Source organism: Galleria mellonella, unplaced genomic scaffold (assembly GCF_026898425.1).
Source record: "Galleria mellonella isolate WM207_F2 unplaced genomic scaffold, CSIRO_AGI_GalMel_v1 utg184, whole genome shotgun sequence".
Taxonomy (NCBI): domain Eukaryota; kingdom Metazoa; phylum Arthropoda; class Insecta; order Lepidoptera; family Pyralidae; genus Galleria; species Galleria mellonella.
In genome coordinates, this window is record NW_026442025.1 from 2,368,707 (window position 1) to 2,396,624 (window position 27,918).

General features: G+C 33.6%; 1 protein-coding gene across 1 annotated transcript in view; it reads right to left on the minus strand.

The window, feature by feature from the left end:
- The window catches only part of LOC113512198 (glutamic acid-rich protein-like), a 41,503-nt gene that overhangs the window by 11,448 nt on the left and 2,137 nt on the right, over window positions 1–27,918 (minus strand). The window contains exon 2 of the mRNA XM_031909078.2: window positions 7,620–7,687. Coding sequence (XP_031764938.1) covers window positions 7,620–7,687 — 68 coding nt within the window. The remainder of the gene's footprint in view (window positions 1–7,619; window positions 7,688–27,918) is intronic.

Sequence of the window (27,918 nt, forward strand, 5' to 3'; positions counted from 1 at the left end):
CTATTATTTTATTCGAAGAGAAAAATAAAAGAATTTTTCCTGAAATGATCTCAGTGTCATCAAGTCAGAATTCAATGATAGAATCTCAGGGAAATTGAAGGCAACTTTCAAATTTTATAGGCACGTATAATGTGTTATGTATGTATGTATGTATGTATGTATGTATGTATATATATATATATATATATATATATATATATATATATACATATATACATACATACATAACTATTCATATATACATACACATATATATATATATATACATACATATATATATATATATATATATACATATATATAAATATGCATTTTTCCTTGTAGTAATTTGACGTACTATCTTTACCAATTTTGAATAGATTTTAATAGTTGACTTTTGTAATCAATACTCAATAATAGAACTACTCTACATTTACATTTTTTACACTACGCTACGTTACATTTTTAAATTACTTTATAGTTTAGCTTACCAAAGTATATCAATGTACAATACAGAAGTCACGCTAATATCATATGAGTAAAAGAAATTTAATTAGATCGTCTTTTATTTCTTCGATAATTTGTTTTTAAATACTTTTTCTAAACAATGTATACCGTAATATATCAAACTTTAATTTTAGACAGTTTTTTTTGCTATCCTGTAAAGTGTACTTTTTCGACTTACGTACTGTTAGAACTTCATGATATAATGGAAATAATATATAATAATTTAAGGAAAACAATAGTAGAAGTTGCAACAAGTCGACATCAACTTCAGAATATAATTTATTCAAATTGAATCCAGTTACAATTGATATTAAAAAGCGGAATTCTTAATTGATCTTGTTTTTTATTAAGATTGTGAACTACAGGACGTCATTTGCGATGTCCTCTCTGAAACGTAACCTTCAAATGTGATTTGAAAATATTTTTAAAGTATCTTCTCAATGCTTTAGAGTGGATTCAATTTGATAAATTATGTCTGATTTCGATATTTAAATATTTAATACCAATAATTGTCTATTCTAATTAGGAAATTTTTAATTAAGACATCCCGGGACTCGGAATCCCGAGATCCCGGATGTATTTCGATCCCGAAAATTTCGGAATTAAATTTAACATATACCGTTATTTTCAAGATTAACAAAAAAAATCGCATGAAACGAAACGCACTTATTTTTTTTTATATATAGGGAAGGCAAAAGGACTAAGCCTATACAGCCTTTATCTTCAGTTTATATCTGCAAATTTCGTTTTCATTTTTAATTCCGTTTAGATATTTCAAAGTTCTTGAAATGTTGAGATAACGTATTCATATATGGAATTATAGTTTTTTTTATTTTTTAATAAAAAAGCACTCATATAGCTTGACAGTTTAGCCATGTTCCGAGCGCGCTTTTTCAGGATCTGCAACCATGTGTAAAAAATTGAGAAGTAGGCTTGGAGATAAAACATTGGATGTATTATTATTAGATTAGAGAAATAATATTTTCGAAATGCAAATAAGACATAAAGTGTCTAGCTTATATAATAATAATATTTGTTTAATATAATAATATTTGTATTTTAATTATATTTAATATAATATATTTATTTATTATATATATTTATTTTCTATAATTATATTTGTTTTTTTTTTCTGATAATCTTTACGGAATAATGCTTTTATTACGGAAATATAAGTCTGTTAGTAATTTTAATTGGAAATTTAACATATTAATGTGAAGTATTATTGAAAAAAGTAAGTGATTAAATAATTTAAGATAATAGATAAGTTTGTGTTAAAATTTTGTTTATTATTATCCCTATAATCATCTCAGCCATTATCCGTCCAACATAGGCGTCCTCCATAAACTGCAATAAAGAACGGTACTGCGTTACCTGCATCCATTGACTCTCTGCAATGTAGTCATCAATCCATTTAATAGGGAAGGGGTCGTCCTATACCGCGTTTGCCCATACGAGGTCGTAAAATTTTGTCATGGTTTAGGTGGATAGTGGGTGGTTTATTTTCCTGACAAAACTTAAAATGTAACCATATCTGGCCATTATAATTGAGTAATTAATATTGATCTCCTAAAAGAATATAATTTTATTTAATTTAAGTTGATTTTTGTTTTTTAATTATAAAGACAGATTTTTGGTTGTTTATTTTAAGAGAAAATTTAAGTGAATTTTGTTGAACTGTAAATTATAATTTTACTTTCTAAATGATTATTTAATGAAAATTTAATTGTCCTGTTATTGAAAATATATGTAAATAAAAAGTTAATTTTTACTCCATTATGATTACTTTTCATAACCTATCGATAATCCCGGCATTATCCCGGGATTGTTTGTAGACAATCCCGTAATCCCGAGATTACAATGAAGGCCCAAAAAATCCCTAATTTCAATCCATCGTCATAAAAAAATAAATAAAAAAATAAAAATATATAACATGGTCCGTTATTTGTGAAACTAGATTAACTATTACACCATAGAGTAAGTAACTATTACGATATTTAAAAGACTACGTTATCCTTATATTAACTTTAATAAAAATTAAAGAAATAAAATTAAATTGAAAACTGGACTCTCGGACTGAGAAAAATTTTACACTATGATTGTTATAACAATGTCGAAGTTTAGATAAGCAACACATAGAATTAGAACAATAGCCTTTCATAACAACATAACAATCATTGTATTTAATAACAATAAAGATTGTTTTCATTTAAAACATTGTCAATGGGCATTAATAATAAAAAGTCTAAGATGCATAATCGAAGACTAAAAAAGGTGCTGATAATAAAAGTGCATTCACCTAAATATTATGTTTTTTTTTTAGTTAATGGATGATAATGGAATGGTAATCCCGTATACACTGGCGGGGCACCAGTGAGGGATGATAGGTGAGAATGAAAAGGCAGATCAGTTAGCCATCGTGCGGAATATTTATTTATTTACACTTTATTGCACCATTTAAAAAATAGTAAATACATTTAACTGTAACGAGGAATGATACAAAAAGCGGCCTTATCGCTGAGCAATCTCTTCCAGACAACCTTTGGGTAGAGGACATTGGGAAAATAAAGAAAAACAAAGGGTAGGTGGCGCACTATTATGTATAAACAAATATATACAAAGATATATACACATAAACAAATACATACATAAACATACACAAACTTAAAAGCACACATATAACAGGAGAGAGTGACACTGGAAGATAAAGATAGAAGACGGGAAAATAGTACTTAAAGGGATAGATAATGGGATTTAATAGAGGTTTTGAAGCTAGCGAGAAATTGAGCGCACCGTATAGAGGTAGGTAGTGAGAATAGAATAGTAGTAGGAATATCAGAGGGAGACTTTGTACAAAAGTCGATTGCTTGGGTACCTCTGCCCCATTCGTGTTTCTACCGTGAAGCAGTTGTGTTTGCATGGCTGTGTTTCGGTTTGAAGGGTGGGATATGGCGTGAATTTACTGGGTACAGAGGAATAACACCTGAGTCCTCAGGAATGGCAACGCATGGGGGGTGTCATGGGCGAAACAGTATACTCTGTAATGTCCATGGTACTGCTCATGTCTATAGGCGACGGTTACCATTTTCCATCAGGAGGGCCGTCAGCTTGTTTGCCATTCTAAGTTGTATAAAAAAAAATTCAACACGATGGTTTCCAGGGGGGACCACGAGGAGGATCTGACAGGGTATATTGCTAGCAATATGACTGGTAGTCCGCATTGTTAACAAATATCCCTTAATGTTACTCAATTTTTCACTACGTCGACTTCCATTTTAACTTTATTTTTATATTTTGATATAAATATTTATATCCACATTCACATTTCAAAATAGGTAACGTTTCCCATTAGAAATTGCTCAGCAAACATTTTCATGAAATAAAATTCTTTTAAACTTTCCAATAACAAGTTTGGACAAGTTTTAAAAAGTCTGTCACGCGCAGATTTTGTCGTGATAGGTCCAGTTTTGTGTATTACAACTTATTTATTTTCAATTGGCTTCGAAAACAAGAGAATTATCATTTCGTCTGTATTTTTTTATTACATCATCACTGTGTCGTCTTAAACGGCACTTCAATCGATCGATTATTCGATTCTTAATCGAATGTCCACACACCTCGCGGATATGAATCGATTACATTATTATTAAGTTGGAGGGCAGTTAGTGAACTCGTCCTTGCACTCGGCTTGAGATCACGTACCGTCGCGAATCAAGAGCATAACCGAACAGTGAACTAGGAGATCATCATATTAAAGATAATATATTGTATATTTAAAGATATTTTGTGTAGGCCTACCAATCAAGAATTTATAACAGTATCCAGTCAAAGGTGGAAAGCAGTGCGGCGCATGAGATTCCTTCAAGTGCACGTACCTTCTTAAATATTGTAATTGCTTCATCCTCATTATCAGAAGTAAGGACAAACGTATTTCCACCGCTTAACGGTGTCCCTACAATCACCATATTAGCTATTAACTGTCCACTGCTGAACATAGGTCTACATCTATTGAGGAGTATCGCCAGTAGTTACCACGCTTGGCAGGCGGGTTAGCAATCACAGTTTTGTTTTTTATGAGTGAAAATGGTATGGTAACCCCGCCTGCGCTAACGGGATACGCTGGCGGAGCACCAGTGAAGGGTGATAGATGAGAATGAAAACAGGCCAGTTAGCCCATCATGATGAATTCATCAGGAATTAACCATGATAGTTTCCAGGGGGAATCACGAGGAGGTCGACCTGGTTGGGTATATTACTAGCAATGGGATTCTCAATTTCAATTTCTAATAATCCCTTTCCCCCCTAGCAATATCAGTTAGGTTTGATGATGTTTTAAGAAGGACGCTACTGCCAATCCCTTGACCATTAAGCTCGTTTAGTCGCTTTTACGACACCTACGGGAAAGAAAGGAGTGATCCATTCTATGTTGGAATCACATGACGATGTGGTGTAAAATTATGTGTTTATATGCTTTAAAATTATTTTTAACAACAGCAACAGGGTTTATTCCCGTGGAAGTGGTCCCTTTCTATTAATTAAAAATTAAATAATTTTAGACATTAAACTATGTAAAGACGAATGTTTATTATTCTTTCACGCAATAACTACTGAACAGATTTAAATGATATTCGGTACTCGGATAGGTTATATACTATCTTAACATATATAGTACGCGGGCGAAGCCACGAAATAAAACTAGTTAAAAATAAACAATTAGCGTGCTGCTACGAAAACATTAGTGTCTCATTACTCTTTAAATTCCTTAATTACTTTTTTCACTTATCCTAATAGCATTAATAGTATATTCGACTGAAAACCTGATATTACTAGATCTCTCTGTATTAAAACAAACATTAATGAAAATTACGTTATTTGGTACTAAAAAGTACATTGCTTCAGTCGTCTGAGTTGCTTACAGATGGCTTTAGTCAGTGTTATAAATAAAAATTAACAAACACATTTTCTCTGCAAAAAAACAGACTAGTCCCTAAAAGAAGCATTCGTTCACGAGTATGACGAATGAGACAGTCATGGGAAATTATAAAAATATCGCTTTCTTGAACATCTTTAATATTTTCTTTTTAATTTTATATTATTAGTTAAATCACGACCTTGATAAATGGCACATAATTATAAACTACTACCTATTTGCCTCGGCTTCACACGAATGTATCGAGGAAGAAAATGACCAAATCTTCCCATTACAGTATGACAAAGTGTGTAAATTCTATTATTATTCCCATGAACTTAAAATTTCCTATGCCACTGTGTTGGGTTGACTGGAAGAGATTTGTTTTAGAGATTTCACTTAGGATCCATATAGGATGCTTTTTCAGTTGTTGTCATGTTTAGCAGTCGGATTGGCAACTGCAGTTAGACTTTGGTGATGGTTTAAGATGCGCCCTGCTGCTTATCTCTCGACCATAAAGTTTCATTAGTCACCTCAAACGAATAATCGAGCTGGCCATAAGACAGAGGTTCACAGTGGAAACCGCGAGGAGATCGACTTAATATTTTCAGTTTACCATCACCTTCTATAGGAGTACTTCGTTGCTAATTATATTCATTAATAACAATTATGTTACGCGTTGAAAATGTAATGTTACATGTGTGACAAAATTTTACAATCGGTTGAATAGTTTTCTTCTTTTTTTTTTTATACAACTTAGAATGGCAAACAAGCTGACGGCCCACCTGATGGAAAGTGGTAACCGTCGCCTATAGACATGAGCAGTACCATGGTCATAGCAGAGTATACTGTTTCGTCCATGATAACCCCATATGCGTTGGCATTCCTGAGGACTCAGTTGTTATTCTTCTGTACCACCCTTCAAACTGAAACACAGCCATGCAAACACAACTGCTTCACGGTAGAAACACGAATGGGACAGGGGTACTCAAGCAATCGACTTTTGTACAAAGTCTCCCTCTGGTCTTCTGTTTATCCTTTACAAACAAATAATCAAATTTTTTCTCTTTGTAATAGTAATATAGACTAGTTTTCCCATGTAACTTTGTTTGCTTTTTATAAGCATCTATCTAATCACTCTGGATATCAATATAAAGCACAATAGTTTTTAACCACCCAAGAACTTTAGGGATTGTGCCAATTGTTTTTTCACTGTGATCATTTCTTGTGATTGTTTGTATCTATAATAAATTTACTCTTATAATCTTTTAGAGCAAGGTTGGCCAACTAGTCGATCACGTTCAATCGGACAATCACGACTATTAGTCAAGGCGATCGTGGCAAAACAAAAATACAATATTCTGCTAAATCAGCAGAAGATGTTCGGACGCAATACTCACACTTATAATTGATAATTCTTTATTTAATAACAATTCACACCTAGTTACATCTACTAGCCACCGAACTAGGCTGAGCCTGTATCTCAGTGGTTAGTTAAAAACTTCCTTTGACTTATAAGACGGAACAATCTAAAACAACACTCATTTGCAATGTTCAATTTACTTCTGGTGCAACATTGTTAAATGTGGATATCATCATATTATTTAGTTACAATTACGATTAACAGTTTACCCACCTAATGTGAAATATTATTTGCCGGTCATCTTAGCAACCACATAAAGTATTGACTTACGACAAATATTAATAAATTAATTTATATTATAACATAATTTTATTTTAAGCGGAGACTAAGTATTGTTAGACATAATATCAAATTTACAATAACTACTTATATAAACTATACTTAGTAACTACTTATATAAATAAGTAGTTACTAAGAATAATTTACAGCATAATGTTTTCCCACTTAATAAAATAAAAAAATACTACAATACTACATAATTGTGTATTGAACAATGTTGTTTCTTTTGAGATTTCAAAAAGTATGTAACTGGTAGATCGCACAGGGTTTCGTCAGTAAACAGTAGATCTTGGGTCTAGTCAAGTTAGCCACACCTTTTTTAGAGGAAACAATAAAGAGTATCTATCTATCTACTTGTACATTATATACTTACATTTAAGTACTATTACTGGTTTATTTTTTTACTTAAATAAGTAACATAAGAGTCGCAGCGACTAGGACGGTTCGGTTCCTATAAGAAGCGGCATGAGTAAGATAAAAAATACATAATAAAGAATGGGGGAAAGAGACAAAGTAGCTCACCTCATACGCTTTCTTTCCGTGTTCGTCGTGCTCCTCATAATGTTCCGACTTGTATTCTCTGGTACCACCTGTAAAATACAAATAAAATATACATATACATGTACATATATGTTACTGGATATATTATAATCTGTTTTAGTAGATTTTAATGAAAATTTAAACAAAAGAAAAAAATAACATCTCTTTTATTGTACATAAATAGATATTATATAAAATGCTGTGGTACATGTGTATGTGTATGTGTTACATGTGGTGGTACATGTGTATGTGTATATATGTATAATTATCCGTATATGTGTATATTTACCTTTATAATTGTTAATGTGTAAGTTAAATAATTTTTGTTGTATAAATTATATTGTGTTTATATGGTCCCATAGGACCAATTTATAAGTATATTCTTTCAGATAAAAAAAAGAATTTTTCAAATCGGTTCACAACTGACGGAGTTATGAGTTAACAAACATAGAAAATAATTTAACCGAGTTGAACTCTTTGAGGTTTGATTGTTTTTGAATTTTATTTTGTTTGAGTTCGAGTTGTTTACCTTATTCTTTATGAAGTCGAACGAAAATCGGAATAAACGAATGAAACTGCAATTTCATGTCATATCAAGCAAAGATATAAATAAAGATAGCTATACATTGCTTTCGCATTTGGTTTTCTAACTAACTTTAGTTATTCATAACTATATATTTTAATTACATCTATCTAATTATCTAGATACTGATCCAATAACGAATATGTTAAGTCTGTTATCCAAAAAACAATATTGGATAACAAACTGTAAACATATTTGAAAATAGATATCGGATCGACTAGGCCGTTATCGAAATGGGTGATGACCTTTGTTTCGTTATCAGAAGAGCTCGATATATAGATATCGGATCGGTATCCATATTATTTATGTCTAGAAACTATATGGGCAATAATCATCATCATCAATATCAGCTTTTAACTGTCCACTGCTGAAGGTAACCTTCCCCGTGGGGTAATATCTTATATATAAAATTCTTGTGTCACGGTGTTTGTTACCAAACTCCCCCGAAACGGCTTTACCGATTTTTATGAAATTTTGTATGCATATTGGGTAGGTCTGAGAATTGGCCAACGTCTATTTTTTATACCCCTCAATGATAAGGGTGACCCTCCTCAAAATTTTTTTTTTTATTTTTATGACAAATTTTTCCACTTTTATTTTATTATAATTAAGCATTGAAAAATACATACAGCTTCAAATTTTTACCCTTTTACGATCAGCCCCTGTTTTTTAATAGCGATTTTTATATTTCACAATAAGTGTTTTCTTTTTATTACTTTATTATTTATTATTCTTTGTTTATACATATCTTATGTGTTTATACAATGTTTTTTTTTTATACAACTTAGAATGGCAAAGAAACTGACTTCCCACCTGATGGAAAGTGGTAACCGTCGCCTATAGACATGAGCAGTACCATGGACATAACAGAGTATACTGTTTCGCCCATGATACCCCCCATGCGTTGCCATTCCTGAGGACTCAGGTGTTATTACTCTGTAACCTGTAAATTCACGCCATGTACGCAGATCGTATGATTGCCTATTTTTATTTTTTTAAATAATTTAAAATTTAAATGAAAAGGTTTTGCTGGAAGAAATCTCTTATTTGAGATAAGCTCGCCTTTGTACATTATGTTTATAATGAATTGCGGTTAACATTATATTATGTGTACGATAAAGAATAAAGAAAGAAAATCTTTTCCTCTATTCAAAGAACTATTAACTTTACTAATTGATTGATCGATTGCCTTTCTTTTGTTAAGTAAAATTTGTCTAAAACTTTCCAATTTTAATTGACATTAGGCTTTTAATATTTTATTGATTCGTACTCAGTTAGAACATCGTGGTTAACTGGTTTACTAAGAATAAGGTCCATGACTAAAGATCTATAGGCCACTCATACATAATTATACTTACATAATTATTATATAATTTAATTATAATAAATACAAACACACATACATACATAATAAACATCACATAAATATGTACATTTATATTATTATTAAATATATATATATATATATATATATATATATATAAATCATCTATCTATTATCTATCTCTATCAACTATAATAATCTATCATTCTTCTTTCACTCCTTCTTTCTATTGTGTTGTTGTATTGTGTGTATATCTGTCCTGTGCATTAAACCACTGTGCTAGCTACTAGGACTGCTTATTTTCACCGCTTGTTCATATCATCAATCTGCTTTATATTATTCCCAATTTCGTGTATAATATAGTATATATCATATATGTGTAAGTATATTTGTTATGCATATATATTTATTCGTTTATATATGTAATTTTAGTATGTATGTATATCAATAATTACTAGTACCGCATTCGAGTATTCCGACACTTCCCTATGGTTGACTGGGAGAGAATGCTTTTAGCATTAAGTCCGCCATGTACACATATGTATACATGTATTGTTTTATTTATTTATTTATTCATTAGTACAAATATTGTACTAATGAATAAATAAATAAATAAATAAATACCATCAACTCGCATCTCACATGAACATCCATAGATCCATAAATCCTAAAGGTTGATTTATAGAGAATGTTTATTGCATTGATTCCGTCTTTTGATTTTGACCACATTTCATTGGTCAATAAAGTTTAAATAAAATGAATAAGACTTTGTTCACAAATTTGTAAATTCACTGCCATATTCCACCCTTCAAACCGAAACGCAACCATGCAAACACAACTGTTTCACGGTAGAAACACGATTGGGACAGAGGTGCACAAGCAAACGACTTTTGTACAAAGTCTCCCTCTGTTAACGTTACTTACCAGTCGACCATAGTCAGGAATAAAAGGAATTATAATTGATGGTATAATTTATTTCACAATATTACATAAAGACCTCTGGTAAAAAAAAAAAACCACACTCAATGTACTTTTTCTGTATCTCAATGAATTTTACTGATCCTTTATCGAACAAATGAAGTCGCAGACTTACTATTTATATTTTATAAACACTTTCAAATAAATAGAACTATTGTTCATTAGCTTATTGGATGCTGCCGATTTTTATTATAATAGACATCTGCTCTCCAATAGACTTCGTCCAGCTTTTTTTTTACGGTTTGCGGTACAGTATTTAAGGCATCCCGTCATCGCTATTGGATACGGGTGACGGAATGCTTTCGTCCAGCTGGCGCCACGAGTAATAGCTTTAAACTAGATTTCCAATGATGGACTTTTTTTTTTATTTATTACCAGTTTTTATTAGGCACAGTTAATATTAGTATCGCTCCGTTATTTACATATGTATTAGCTTTTGGATATTGAGAGCAAAAAAGGTCATCACCCATTTCGATATCGCCCATACCAGTTATATATGTATTTTATTTCTATAATAATTATAATGATTCGGTAATTGCATGGCTGTGTTTCGATTTGAAGGGTGGGATATGGCGTTAATTTACTGGGTACAGAGGAATAACACCTGAATCCTCAGGAATGGCAACGCACGGGGGGTATCATGGGCGAAACAGTACACTCTGTTATGTCCATGGTACTGCTCATATCTATAGGCAACGGTTACCACTTTCCATCAGGTGGGCTGTCAGCTTGTTTGCCATTCTAAGTTGCATAAAAAAAATATTCTACTAAAGTACCGTGTGTGTCTCGGCATAGAATGGCCTATTCTATGCCACCCCTTCCTTTCCCGTGGGTGTCGTAAGAGGTGATTAAGGAAGAGCAAAGGATGAGCGGCAACGTTCCTCTTAAAACATCTTCAAAGCCAAACTACGGTTGCTAATCTGCCTGACAAGTATGGCAACTACTGGCAAAACCTCCCAAGGGGAGGCTTATGTCCAGCATTGGACAGTTAAAGGCTGATATGACGATGATATTATTTTAGTTATTCGTAATCACGTGACCCTAACGTATCAATTTATGACCCATAAACGGTAATTAGCTAATTGGTCACCTCTATGCTGTATTAACGTTACGCAAGTGGTCATCTGGTAGTACTGTGATTAATCATTTAATATGAAAGTGGAAAAAAACGAAAGTGGAAAGTAAACAGTGGTGACCATAACGGATTGTTTTGACGTGCAAAACTATAATCCCTGCCAATTTTTATGGCTAATAATGGACTGGTAACCCCGCCTGCGCCATCCGTGTATACTGGCGGGGCACCAGGAAAAATGATAGATGAAAAAGAAAGCAGATCTTGTACAAAGATTTGCTTTTATTTTCACTTTGTTTGAGACTTTGTACAAAAGTCGTTTGCTTGGATACCAATGTCCTATTCGTATTTTAACCTTAAAGCTGCTGTGCTTACATGGCTGTGTTTCAGTTTGAAGGGTGGGATATGGCGTGAATTTACTGGGTACAAAGGAATAACACCTGAGTCCTCAGGAATGGCAACGCATGAGGGGTATCGTAGGCGAAACAGTATACCTTGTTATATCCATGCTCATGTCTATAAGCGACGGTTACCACTTTCCATGAGGCGGGCCGTCAGCTTGTTTGCCATTCTAAGTTGTATAAAAAATCACATTATCTTTTAATGTAATAACTATCGGTTTAACTTGCGTGTAATTCGAAAAAACTCGACTAGTTTCGGATTCAATTCGTGATCCTTAGTCATGAGCGACTGTGACGCGAGCACGAGCCTGACTGCATGTTTCTTTGGTGAAAATGTTTAGTTTCACTAATAATTTCACTCCTTAATTGCTAACGATTTTAATTACACTCTATATAAAGATTAGGATAAATGCGTAATCTTAATAAATAAAAAAAAAATTGCCATTATTATGGATATAATGAAACACATTCCCTTCCGCTTTCTTCTCACCAAATCAATTTAGCACAATCTAAGTAACAATCATTTGCGGTAATAATGCAATTTGTTACGTTACATGTACAATAATAATAATATAACAAAAGAGGGAAAGTTTTTTTTTTATACAACTTAAAATGGCAAACAATCTGACGGCCCACCTGATGGGAAGTGGTAACCGTCGCCTATAGACATGAGCAGTACCATGGACATAACAGAGTATACTGTTTCGTCCATGATACACCCCATGCGTTTTTATTTCTGAAGACTCAGGTGTTATTCCTCTGTACCTTGTAAATTCAAACCGAAACACAACCATGCAAACACAACTGTTTCGAGGTTGAAACACGAAGGGAATAGAGGTGGCCAAACGAACGACTTTTGTACAAAGCCAAGGAAAGGGAGGGTTTGTACAAAACACCGGCTGTGTTTCGGTTTGAAGGGTGGGATATGGCGTGAATTTACTGGGTACAGAGGAATAACACCTGAGTCCTCAGAAATGGCAACGCATGGGGGGCAACGCAACAAAAAAAAAAATGGCAACGTCGCAATTTTTAAGTCAATAAAAAAAAATAACATTTTTTAATCTTTCTAATAGATTATTTTAATAAATACTCTTCTAGCGAACTAAGACGTTAATTATAAAATACGTTGCATATAAATTTACTATTTAAAACTTTACATCTGCTTCATGTTTTGTTTCCTGAGTTCTCAGGAATGGCAACGTATGGAGGGTGTCATGGGCTAAACAGTATACTATGTTATGTCCATGGTACTGCTCATGTCTATAGGCGACGGTTATCACTTTCCATCAAATGGGCCGTCAGCTGGTTTGCCATTCTAAGTTGTATAAAAAAAATACATTTTTGTCACCACAAACCAAATTACAGTGATGGCTTTATAATAATAATTAACTAAATTAACGTTTTAGTTCACTAGCAGAAAAAAATCTAAATAATTAATCAGAAACATTGAGATTTGTTAAATAGTTTTTGAGAATTGACAGCTAAAAGCGACGTTGACACATTTTGGTGAGCTAAAATTATGAACTCTGTTAAATCTATTTAAACAGTTAAGGATTCGAATTAATAAATTTGTTATTATTATTGTCAGATTACTAAAATTCTTTAGGTAATTAAATCAAATTATAAACAATCAGTCGGGAACATAATTTTTTTTAAGGTAAGATTGGATATATTTATTTAACAAAGTATGTTTGTATTAGCACAGAATTTATCATTGCTTCCTACACTAGGCTGAGCCTGTCCTGCAGGAAGCAGTACTTGTGTTATCATATACATGCATATAGATATTAAACATAGGCTTTTTAGCAGTACTGACAATTGTGTAACTAATTTATATAATGCATATTATTATTATTATTATTTTAAGATCTCACCACCAATACACATGTATAAATAAGTTGTTGAATACTTTTTGAAAATTGACAGTTAAATGCGACGTTGCCACACTTTAGTAAACTAAAGTTATGAACGCTATTAAGCCCGTTTAAATAGTCAAAGAGTCAAATTAAAAAAATATAATTATTGTTCACTCATGTGGTCCCGGTATAGAATAGGCCACCTCTTCCTTTTCCGTGGGTGTCGTAAGAGGCGACTAAGGGAGGGCGAGGGATGAGCAGCAACATCCCTCTTAAAACATCTCCAAAGCCTAACTGCGGTTGCCAATCTACCTGCCAATCGTGGTAACTATTGGTAATTTCTTTATGGCGGACAAAAGAGATGTATAAAAAGAATATTGATCCAGTATGTGCAAATACTAAAGGCGGTCTTATCGCTAAAAGTAATCTGTTGCAGACAACTTGATACAAAGTAGCAAATAACCACAGAAAGAAGGTAAGTGGCACAAGTCAGACACAGTAAATACAGGGGAAAAGTAACTAAATAAAATGCCATACTACTCTAAATATTACTTATATAATTTTTGTTTATGCAACTTAGATTGGCAAACAATCTGACGGCCCACCTGATTAAAAGTGGTACCCGTCGTCTATAGACATGAACGGTACTATTGACATAACAGAGTATACTGGTTCGCCCATGAATTAGTCCTCATGAATGGCAACATTCATGGCAATGGCATGCCATATATATTTATTTATTTAACGCTTTATTACACCAACATAATAGGACTTGTTGAACGTATATATATATATATATATATATATATATATATATATATATATATATATATATATATATATATATATATATATATTATAACGCTCAGCAGAGAGAGCAAATGGCGGTGCATTGGTCTAGCAAAATCAATTTGTAAATGAAATAAATATTATAGACATAGAATTTCACACGAATGAACATAAATACAAATAGAATAATATACTTACAAAAATTATACATACATAAAATACATACAATAAATTTACTTAAATAATATTTATTAATGTAATACTTGCAAATTATATTTTAAGTTTGTATTTGTAAAATTCTTTTATGTGCGCTGCCAAATAAATAAAATAAATACATATATAAATAACTATGAGTAGTGTATATGATAATATAATAAACATGTAAATCGTGGCTAATTATACAATAATACAAATCGAAGCTCTTAATTATTGTCATAATTTGAAATAATGTTCACGTAGGGTTTTGTTAATATAAAACATGTTGAAAATGAAAATTGAAGTAAATATTTAAAAAAATTCGGCTAGCACTACCGCAGGTACTTTCAATGCCTGATAAAACACTCTAATAATACACTAATACTAATAACACATAATAATATACTCTTTGCCTACCCAATAATACACTCTATGCCTACCCAATAAGAATATAGGCGAAAATATTGACAGACACATAGAGAAATCAATAGACTTATCGCAAAGCACCTTTATTCCACAGTACAAAGGTAACAGAATGTAACGAATAGCATGTAATTGACACATGTCTGTTGGTACTAAACGTTTTCACAGCAAACGCACATTTCTTGAAATAGAATAGAGAAATATTTTATTTAGAACTTACATTAAAAAATATAGATAAAAAAATAATAAGCTCATGTTTCTGCAATAATTTATAGTAACTTCTGCACGAAATTATTAAGTCGATATTTTTAATCCTTATACTTACTAGTGATGTGTCGACCATTGCTATTCTTTGCCATTTTTAGGCCATGTTTGGTACTCCAGTGCTTTGGTACACATTAATAATTAAAAATTGTGTCCCACAAAAAAAAAAAAAAAACTTCTGACTTCAATTATGACAAAGTCAGTTATTTTGGTTGAAAAATTAAACTATTGAATTGATTTTGGTTTGTATGAGACCAATCTGTAAGTATATCCTTTCAGATAAAAAAGAATTTTTCGAATCGGTTTAGAACTGACGGAGTTATGAGGTAACAAACATAAAAAAAAAACAATCGAATTGAAAATCTTCTTGTTTTTAAAGTTGGTTATAAAAAATAATCGAATCCTGACTCGAGTCTGAGTTCGGGGGGACCATTCCGAGACCCTTGGTCATGAGCGGCCGCGACGCGAGAGCAAGCCAGACAAAACTTTGATGTTTACTTTAACTTTCTTTCACTTTTTACTAAGCGTCAATCATCTGTCACCGTCACACGATACGTTTCGTTCTCTTATATGCTTTTTGGATTTTACAAATTTTAATGACAACTAGCATTTTCTTGGCAATTTTTGGCATTGTGACGAATTGAAGAATGAACCACTACGGTTTCCAACGGACACCGCGTAAATGTCGGCCTGATAGAGAATATTGCTAGCAATGAGGTTGTTAGACCCCATTGCTAACAATCCCTTTCACACCGAACTATAGTGTTATGCCCCAATACCCTGTAATTTCACAGCAAGCACATCTTATCTACACTAATATACATCTACACTATTATTATAAAGAGGAAAGATTTGTATTATTGTGTGTATGTATGTTTGTAATGAAAAAACTCAAAAACTACTTTGCCTATTTAAAAAAATTCACCATTAGAAAGCTACATTCACACTGAGTAACAAAGGCTATATTTATTGCTAGAAAAGATTAGGGATCCTTACTAAAACTTTAGTAACGTAGCTCAAGGTGTAAAAAAATGATATAAAATATCTTTCGTCGCGTGCGCTGCGGAAACTATTGGTGATAGAACAAAAGTATGTTCTACTATATTGAAGAATATGTCCAACTATTATCATTATGTCACAATAAGCACTATTTAAAATGTTGTAAAAATGTCCACCCGTGCGAACCCATAATGGGCCGCTAGTTCATAATAAAAACATGAATCAAAAATGGTATTATGATGTATAATAAACTACAGGGCGAGGAATGGGCAGTAGCGTCCCTCTTAAAACATCTCTAAAGCCTGACTGCGGTTTCCAATCCGTCTGTTAAGCGTGACAACGACTGGCAAAAGCCCCCAAGGGAGAAGCTTATGTTCAGCAGTGGATATTAACTGTTATGATAGACTGATACGATGATGATGATGAAATTGTATAAATAATTGATAATTTTATTTTACTGTTACCTTATTCGCTTCTGGCCACAACAGAATATCAGTGTTTTGCTCTTTTGAAGGCAAAGCAACAAACTGAGTTGTGACCATTTTGTGTTGCTATGGTACACACATAAAAGGAGTGGGGAAGGGGATTGTTAGTAATGGAGTGTCTAACTGACAAGATAAGGTCCATTGCTAGCAATAGACCTTATCAGGTCGACCTCCACGCGGGTCCCTCTGGAAACCATCGTGGTTAATTCTAGTGAATTTCGTCACGATGGGCTAACTGACCCACTGGTGCTCCACCAGCGTATACCTTTAGCGCATGCGGGGCTACCATTCCATTATTATCCATTAAAAAAAACCATAAAAGGAAAAATTATGTTACTTCTTTTGTTTTCCTTTTTTTTTGTATGTGTATTCTTTTATCTCTTTTATTGTTTATCTATGTCTAGTGTTATTTATGTGCTGCTTACAGTACATAATGCAAATCAATTATCTACTTATCTATCTATCTATATTCTAAAAAATAACAAACGACTTTTGTAAAAAAAAAATCTCATTTAACCTCTTTCAGTATCTGCAAATCAGTTATTTCTTAAAATTAATTTAAATTTAAATTACAAAAAAGTGTCCAAGAGTGCAAGAGTTGCGAGACATTCATTGATCGGTCACGGATTTGACAGGGTTCCATTGGACATAAGTCTTTGTGTGTTTTGCGAAAGCCCGTATCAAATCTATAAAGAAAACAGCTGTTGGGTAACGGTAGCTTTATATATTAAATATGGATCTAGTCAAACGTGACCAAATTTAATTACCAGGGGGGAAAGGGATTGTTAGTAATGGAGACCACAAATCCCATTGCTAGCAATATACCCAACCAGGTCGACCTCTTCGCGGTTCCCCCTGGAAACTATCATGGTTAATTCCTGATGAATTCATCATGATGGGCTAACTGGCCTGTTTTCATTCTCATCTATCACCCTTCACTGGTGCACCGCCAGCGTATCCCGTTAGTGCAGGCGGGGTTGCCATTCCATTTTCACCCATCAAAAAAAAAATATTACCAGGAGTACAGTTATTGGCATGTGGTTCCGGTATAGAATAAGCCATGCCTTTCTTTCCTGTTAGTGTCGTAAGAGGCGACTAAGCGAGTTTAATAGTCAAAGGAACCGCGTGGAGGTCGACCCGATAGCATATATTGATAGCAATAGGGATTAACTTCCCCATTACTAACAAGCCCCCCGATGAAAGCAGGTTAGCCCATCATGACGAATATCACAAGAATTAACCACTATGGTTTCCAGAGAGAACCGCGTGGAGATCGACTTGAGAGGTCATATGACAGCGGTAAGGTTGTTAGAGTCCATGACTAACAATTCATTTTCCCCTTGCTCTATTAATATATACTAGTTTTGACACCAGTGAGTAATGATGAATAGATAGATAGATAGATAAACACTTTATTTGAGCCATTTATGGCACACGTAAATTAACAAATGAGTTTATACAATCAGATTATTTACACTTTTTTAAATATAAAACAAAAGATAAAGCATTAAAATATGTTTTCACCAAGTGTGTCGCAGTGACCCAAATAGGCTACAGCTCAGTGATAGTTCTGCTTAAAAGCAAAGCACTGATTTTCAGCTGCAGCCTGAAGTTAGGCTACACGGACGCGTACAACAAACCCAGAGTGTAACCTGTGTAACCAATTTAACAGCCAAAGATAAAATTGTATTATATAGATACATACTTACATAAATGATGCATATTTTTTTTATATTTTTTAATTGAATTCACTTATAATCGAATTTTCTGATATTTCTCACAACTTAGGTTACATGTTTATTTCTATAACTAATTATGTTTATTTCTATAAAAATGCAAGTTTTAAAATATTTCTAGTGTAGTGTTATTTAATTCATTATAATTGTTACTGCATTTTCTCGCACTGTATAACTATGTTAAAGTGAATGCTGTGAATACCTATAATAGGCATGTGCATTAACATTGTATTATATTTAATGTTTGTTATACCTATATGTTATAATGCAATATGCTGTTGGTGTTCCTTAAATAAATAAATAATATATTTCATTAATTAATTAAACATACAGTATAAATAATTCAGCATAATAATTATTATGTTAAAAGCAGTCTAGAATAAAGTCAAGTCCGTTGGGCTGTCGTGATGAATTTCATCATCAATATCATGCCAGCCGTTGACGTTCACTGCTGATTATTGACCACGCTGAGACGGCAGATTGGCAACCGCAGTTAGACTTTTGTGATGTTTTATGAAGAACAGTGCTGCCCATCCCTCGACCATCAAATTCTCTTAGTCGTCGCTTACGACACTCACGGGAAAGAAGGGGTAGCCGATTCTATTTTGGGACCACACGACAACGTAACCAATTTATCAGGAATTAATCAATTTCCAGGGGAGACGGCGAGGAGGTCGACCTTACTGGGTGTATTACTGACAATAGAGCTGCTAGACAGCCATCACTGGAAATTACTTTCTCCGCCTACAAGGGGTTGTGAGGTGATTAATATTTACTAATATTATAAATGTGAAAGTGAGTATGTTTGTTTGTTATCATATAGATCCTCGACGGCTTAACCAATCTCTATGAAATTTGGTACACATGAACTATATGGGCTGGAGAAGGATAAAGGCTACTTTTTATTCCTGTCGGTAAATATATCCTGGTGGAGGAAGTCTTGGGTAAAAGATTAATTTTGTTCTTATAATAAATTTAAGTCGGTATGGAGGTCGACCTGACAGAAAATTAAGATATTTCTAGCAATCGGGTCCCTAATTCTTACTGTAAGTAATTCTCCCCATACACAGAAGCAGTTGTGTTTGCATGGCTGTGTTTCGGTTTGAATGGTGGGATATGGCGTTAATTTATTGGGTACACAGGAATAACACATGAGTCCTCAGGAATGGCAACGCATGGGGGGTATTAGGGGCGAAACAGTATACTCTGTTATGTCCATGGTACTGCTCATGTCTATAGGCGACGGTTACCACTTTCCATCAGGTGGGCCGTCACCTTGTTTGCCATTCTATGTTGCATAAAAAGAAAACCGTGATACTGTTTAAACCAACGTTTTCCGTTACAATACCATTGTATTCATGTTTTAATAATAATTCGTAATATAATTTTATAATCAAATTGAAAATATGAAATAAAAGATTTGGAAATTCTATTGAGTCATTCTGAATCGATGATAAAATTATTTCCGAGTTAAATAAGATTAAATTTACGTTATGAACTAATAAATGCAACAATTAATTTTGTAATTGTAGTTTGTAAGATATTTTTGATAATTATTTATTATTTATTTAACTCTTTATTGCGCCATAAACAAAAATATACAGTGACAAGTGAATAATTCAAGTGAAATACAGTAACATAAATACAGATTGAAATATACACATAAAGGTACAGAAGGCGGTCTTATCGCTAGGGCAATCTCTTACAGACAACCTTTAATTATTTATTTAAATAACTTTATTAATTAAAAGAAAATATGCAACAATACGCGGACTTAATGTAAAATTAAATTTACAAAATTCAGTTTGATATTATAACAAAATTATTATTTTATTACAATTTTTTTTTTATTTCCCAAAGAGGGTTGGCGTCAGGCAGGTGGCCGGTCGCAAAACTATAAGCCAAATCTTATTGTAATATGGATAAAAAATCATATTATGCCGAGTCCAGATAATAATTGGGATAAGGAAGTAGGAAGATGACGATGAGGCGGACTTAATGCTAGTGACGGATGATAGATGAAACATAAAACACAACTTCCTTTTTTTTTAACTCGGTTGAATAGCTAATCGTGTCGCGTTAGAATAGAAGAATTCAGAATTCTTGTATCCAATATATCGATCCTTTAGGAAACATATTCATTTTCTTTGGTAAATTGCCCCATTACGAAAGAACAGGCGTTATATTATATTTGTGGATTTCTAATTTATTTGTTAATAAATCCTTTTACAATTCATCATCATCATATCAGCCTTTAACTGTCCACTGCTGAACATAAGTCTCCCCCTAGGGTCTTGCCAGTTATTGCCAAGCTTGGTAGGCGGATTGGTAACCACAGTTAGCTTTTGGAGATGCATTAAAATGGACGCTGCTGCCTATCCCTCGCCCTTCCTTAGTCATCTCTTACGACACCCACGGGAAAGGAAGGGGTGGCCTATTCTATGCCGGGACCACACGGGAATGACCACGTGAGCAATAATAAATTTGATTAATTGGTTATTATGAATCGCTAAGTGACCATTTAGGTCTCTTAATCGTTTGGCTGTAAGTGACTTGAGAAAATACAGTTATTATAAACAGTTGAGGCTTCTAAACGTATCACTAGTGTACTTAGCGTGACATCGACACATAAGGCTGTGTTCACATGAACACCATAGGTTTGTTCGATTTTTAAAACTTGGAAAAAGTTTTTAAATTTTTTTTTTTAAGGAAATAAATTAAGCATTTAATATATTTATTTGGCTATGATGTTAAAATTGCAAGGAGATGATCGCTTTGAAAACTACTAACTACTTTTTTTTAATGGGTGATAATGGAATAGTAATTCCGTCTTCGCTATCGGTATACGCTGGCGGGGCACCAGTGAGGGATGATAGGTTACCATAAAGACAGCCCATCGTGACGAATTCCACTAACATTAACTACGATGGTTTCCAAAGGGAACATCGTGGAGGTCGACCTGATAGGGTGAGCTGCTAGCAATGGGTCATTCAGACCCCATTACTAACAATCTCTTTCCCCCCACTACTAACTACTACTATTTTATTTTCACCAACATATAACGTTAACCATGTGATCCTGATAGGCCAACCCATCCTTTCCCGTGGATGTCGTAAGAGGTGACTAAGGGAACTTAATGCTCAAGGAATGGGCAACAACGCCTATCTTAAAACATCACCAAAAGCCTAACTGCGGTTGTCAACCCGCCCGCCAAGTTTGGCTACTACTGATAAAACCTTTCCATATCTGGGAGGCCTATGTTTAGCAGTGGACGGTTAATGGCTGATGATAATATCGTGTAATCACAGCCTAAGGTTTTAATTGTAAAGTAAAAAGATGTCAAAATAAAAAAAAATATAATATTTTGTCTACAAGCACTCTCAGCGTCTGGTTACTTATAAATCCTTACTTATAATATTATATATGTGTGGTTTTTTTTTATTCAACTTAGAATGGCAAACAAGCTGACGGCCCACCAGATGGAAAGTGGTAACCGTCGCCTATAGACATGAGCAGTACCATGGACATAACAGAGTATACTGTTTCGCCCATGATACCCCCCATGCGTTGCCATTCCTGAGGACTATAACGACTTCCCTGGAAGTCGTTATAGTGGGCCAACTGCCCCCTCAACTATTATTCTTTACTAGTGCCACATCAGCGTATAAAGGTAGCGTAAGCAGGGTTACCATTTCAGTATCAGCTATTAAATTAAAACTATTCGTACCTCTTTCAGTGTCGTGTAGGTTATTCTTGATTGTGAGAAAATTTCTAATTCCCACGAGAAAAAAAAAACGCAAAGGAAAAGTTGCCGCAAGCAATGATATTGACACATTAAAGTTATCCAAGAAATATACAAAATTCAGAAGCGACACACAAAGCGAAATATCTTAGAAATGAAAACTTTGCCATCTCTAAAAGAAACGAGAAATAAATTTGCCAAATTGTGAGATTTGTTTACGGTATCGCCTATCGCAGTTTAGCGACGATGGGCTTTCATGTAGCGAGAAATGGTCCATTCGCCGGATGCGAGATCCTAAATGCAAATATACAGAGAACCTTTTCAGAGTCCCACGAATTGTGTTTTCAAACGTTTGTTCAATTCGAATGTCTTTGTGAATTTCCGACCATTGACTGATTTTGATAAGTATTTATAAAAGGACTTCGAAAATGATGAGATTCAAAAATGAGAATTCCATTGTATCTTATATATTATCTTCTTTAACAAAATTTAGAATTGATTTTAATAAAGTAAGCAAAAAAGTGCTTACTATATCAGCCGTTTAATTATCCACTACTGAATATAGGGCTCCCTCTACTCGTGAGTTTTGCTATTTTTTTTTTATTTTTTTATACAACTTAGAATGGCAAACATGCTGACGGCCCACCTGATGGAAAGTGGTAACCGTCGCCTATAGACATGAGCAGTACCACTGACATAACAGAGTATACTGTTTCGCCCATGATACCCCCCATGCGTTGCCATTCCTGAGGACTCAGGTGTTATTCCTCTGTACCCAGTAAATTCACGCCATATCCCACCCTTCAAACCGAAACATAGCCATGCAAACACAACTGCTTCACGGTTGAAACACGAATGGGAGACAGAGGTACTCAAGCAATTGACTTTTGTACAAAGTCACCCTCTGGCGCTAGTAGTTGCTACGATTGGCAGGCGGTTTGGCAACCACAGTTAGGCTTGCAGTGATATTTTAAGAGGGACGCTGCTGCCCATCCACCGTTAAGTCACTTAGGTGCCTCTTACGACACTTACGGGAAAGGAAGGGGTGGCCCATTCTATGCCGGGACCGCGCGACTGACTTTATAATGTTAGTATTTCCATTTGTTCGGGAAATTTGTGTGGTAATTAACGTTAATGTTAGTATATTTAAACCTTTTAAATGGGGGGGAAGAGGGATTGTTAGTAATGGAGACTGAGAATCCCATTGCTAGCAATATTAGGTATATTGCTAATCAGGTCGACCTCTTCGCGGTTCTCCCTGGAAACAATCATGATTAATTCTTGATGAATTCATCATGATGGGCTGACTCGCCTGTTTTTATTCTCATCTATCACCCTTCACTGGTTCTCCGCTAGCGTATGCGCTACCATACCATTTTCATCAATAAAAAAAAACCTTTTAAATGAAATATAAAACCATTAAAAGCGTCACGCGTGAAATCAATTTTGAATGTCGTCAAGTACGAATTAATTAGTTCCAATATCTGAAGGACTTTTAAAAAAATTATTAGAACTCACTTCAAAAGGCCTACTTGTTACTTCATTACGAGAAAGTGTATTTCAATGAAATTCAACATTTTCAAAAGACTTCAAAAAAACGGAGGCTTTCTACTGTATTGTTTTTTTATGTATATTACCTCATAACTCCGTCAGTTGTAAACCGATTTGGATAATTCTTTTTTTTTATGAAAGGATACAATTACAGATTGGTCTTATAGAAATATATATAAAACTCTATTAGAGTTAAGCTCGCCTTTGTACATTTGATTACCTCTGTCATATTGTTATGACTGGTGTGTACAATAAAGAATTAAATATAATAATAGTAATAACTTTATTGCATAACCATGATTTTAACAAACTCAGCAATGGAAATTACAGTAAAAGTAGGTACGAATTCATTTTATACATTTGGATCAACTTAAACATCTGTGTCTGAACTAGGTTATAAAACCTGTATCTCAGACAACAGCGCTCAACCCTCATTACATAGTATAATATTAGCTAAATTCAGCTAAATTTTTAGTGCTACATATAGAATGTTGATTTTGTATAAAGTTAAATAAAAAAAATAAAATAGAAATTTTATCAAAATCGATTCAATCATCAAAATAAATGGTTGTATCACAATTGAAGTTCGTTTTTTGCGGAATACAATCTTTATTAATTATTATATTTACATGTTTATTTTATTTATATCACCGGAACCCAATCATATGAACATACAGCCTACCTGCATAATAGTAAGCAAAGTTTTCTTTTTTTATTTTTTATTTATTCTTTATTGTACACTAAAAATTACAACATATAATATATACAAAATAAAGATGTACAACAGGCGAGCTTAACTCTGTAAGAGTTCTCTTCCAGCAAACCTTGAGTGGAAAGTTACCGTAGTGGAAAGAAAAAAAAAATAATCAAATTAAATAAATATTTTCTGTAAAATTAATGTTAGTATTTATAAATACGTATCATTTTTTAGATAATTTTCTTATAATACCAATAACTAAGACAATAAATTAAAATTCTCATGACAGAGTGTCATTGGCTCTGTGTCGGCCATGATACCCTCATGCCTTGACAATCATGCGTCGACATGATACCTCTGTACCCTATAATTTCATTGCCATATTGCCTTCAAAGCGAAACACAGCCATGCAAACACAACTGCATCATGGTAGCAACACGACATAATAGCAACACAAATTACTTGTCTTATGCATGTACCCTTACTTCGTTGACTATCAACGTCTCCATCATATAAAACATAACAAAAATAAGATTATATGTATGACAGACGAGCTGTATAAACTCTTAATCTAAATAATTCACTGTTTAGATTCTTTGAAAGCTCTTACTGTCGCAATAATAGCTAAAAAGGAATGAATATTTAGTAGAACACAACATGTCTGAAGACGATTTTGTCGTAATTTTGTAACCAGCGAAAAAAAACAAACACTATTTAAATTGTCTAAAAACATTATTGGTCTTACCACAAAAATAATTTAAAACAATATTTTCCTAAATCAATATTTAATAAACTTCTGCCTTAATGATTAAAGAAGAAAGAAAGAAAAATATTCTATTGGTGTATATCCATAATATTTACAACAATAACATTAATAATTAACTCACACACACACACACACACACACACGCACACGCACACGCACACGTACACGCGCACGCACACGCGCACGCGCACACGCACACACACACGCACATGCACATGCACATGCACACGCACACGCACATGCACATGCACACGCACACGCACACATACACACGCACATACGTATACATAATACACACTAGAAAATTGTTATTTAATTATATAATATTATTAAATGATGTGAATCTGTAATATATATGGAAATATAACTAAATTGGCCGTGTGGTCCCGGCATAGAATAGGCCACTCCTTCCTTTCCCGTAGCTATTGTAAGAGGCAACTAAGGGAGGGCGAGGGATGGACAGCAGCGTCTCCCTTAAAACATCTCTAAAGCCTGACTGCGATTGCCAATCTGCCTGCCAAATTTGGCAACTACTGGCAAATCCCCCAAGGCTTATGTTTAGCAGTAGACAATTCAAAGCTGTTATGATGATGATGGTAACTAAATTGTAACTTGGGAAGTCATTGGCCCTTGACATATAGTTAACGTTACTTTGGGAGTCTTTTTTTAATGGATGAAATGGTAACTCTGCCTGCGCTAACGGTATACGCTGACGGGGCACCAGTAAGGGATAATAAGTGGATAATGAAAAAGCAGATCAGTTAGGAATGGAGTTTCCAGGCGGAACCGCATGGAGGTCGACCTGACAGGATAAATTGCTAGCAACGGGGCTGGTAGCCCGCATTTCTAACAATCCCTTCCCCCCTTAGTTTAGGAGTTAGGACTACATGCGATTTTATAATTATTATAGTTCAATATATTGAACTAAACTAAAGATCAATCTTTAGTTGATTATTATTATTATTATAAAATGAAAAAAAAATTATTTAATCAGTGTAATAATGTTCATTTGTTATTTAATTTAATATATAAAAATTTTTAAAATCAAAAGATTATTTTAACTATAATAAAATTTATTATTTTGAAACATCTTTTATTCCATTTTTTTTTTTATTTTTTACTTTTATTTGGATATAAACAGATAGAAACGCTTTTGTATTAAGTCGTCTAAACATGTTTCAGAACACCTGTCTATTCCAAGTTTAAGTTTTTTATGTTAAGTAGTATACAGTATGTATTTTTCTTCTATGTATTTGTTTGTAAATATGTACTATTTCAACATTCATCGATATGTATATGGGGAAATTACATTTGTTTTTTAAATACTTTGTTTCTTGAATAATTACATAGATTAAAGCTAATAGGTATTTGTGATATGGATATAATCTATATATTGAGTTGGGGGGAGGGGTTGTTAGTATTTTTTTTACACAACTTAGAATGGCAAACAAGCTGACGGCCCACCTGATGGAAAGTGGTTACCGCTGCCTATAGACATGAGCAGTACCATGGACATAACAGAGTATACTGTTTCGCCCATGATACCCCCATGCGTTGCCATTCCTGAGGACTCAGGTGTTATTCCTCCGTACCTAGTAAATTCACGCCATATCCCATCCTTCAAACCGAAACACAGCCATGCAAACACAACTGCTTCACGGTTGAAACACGAATGGGACAGAGGTACCCAAGCAATCGACTTTTGTAAAAAGTCTCCCTCTGGTAGCTTTTAGCACTTTAACGGCTTTACCAATCACTATGAAATTTGGTATACATGTACTATTATACATATATATTTATATATATATATTATATATATATACATATAATAAATATACATGTATATTTGGGTGAAGAAGAATATAGGTTAATTTTTATCCCAGTTAGTAAAATATGGAATATGTTAACGCGGCGAAGTCGGCGAAGTCGCGTTTGCATTTCACAAAATATATAGCAATTGTGCACGACACACCTTTTTAGGTTTTTTTTAATTTTATCAAAAAGATGTTTTGTTTGTAATTTGAAGTGTCAGTCAGTTTAGTTTTGTTTCGTTCGATTTTTTTGCTCCGTTGGTGTTCGATTTATATTAAAATTTTGCTCTTTTATTTATTTCATTGAGAACCGAATAAAAGGGACAGGATAAGTACTTACTGCATTCCGTCTGCTGCCTTTTCTTTAGTCCCAGGACACTAGTTTTCAGCCTTTCGGAAATTTTCTTCTTTTACACACACCACACGTCATGAGTTCCTTTTTTTAACTGTCAAAAACTAACATTCATAGGCTACGGTAACCACTTACCATCAGGTGGGCCGTATGCTTGTTTGCCAGCTCAGTGGTATAAAAAAAAAGAAACTAACAATCGCATTTCGTGCAACAGAGGGCGCTTGTAGTTATACAGCATGAATAGGGAGGGAGTTTTA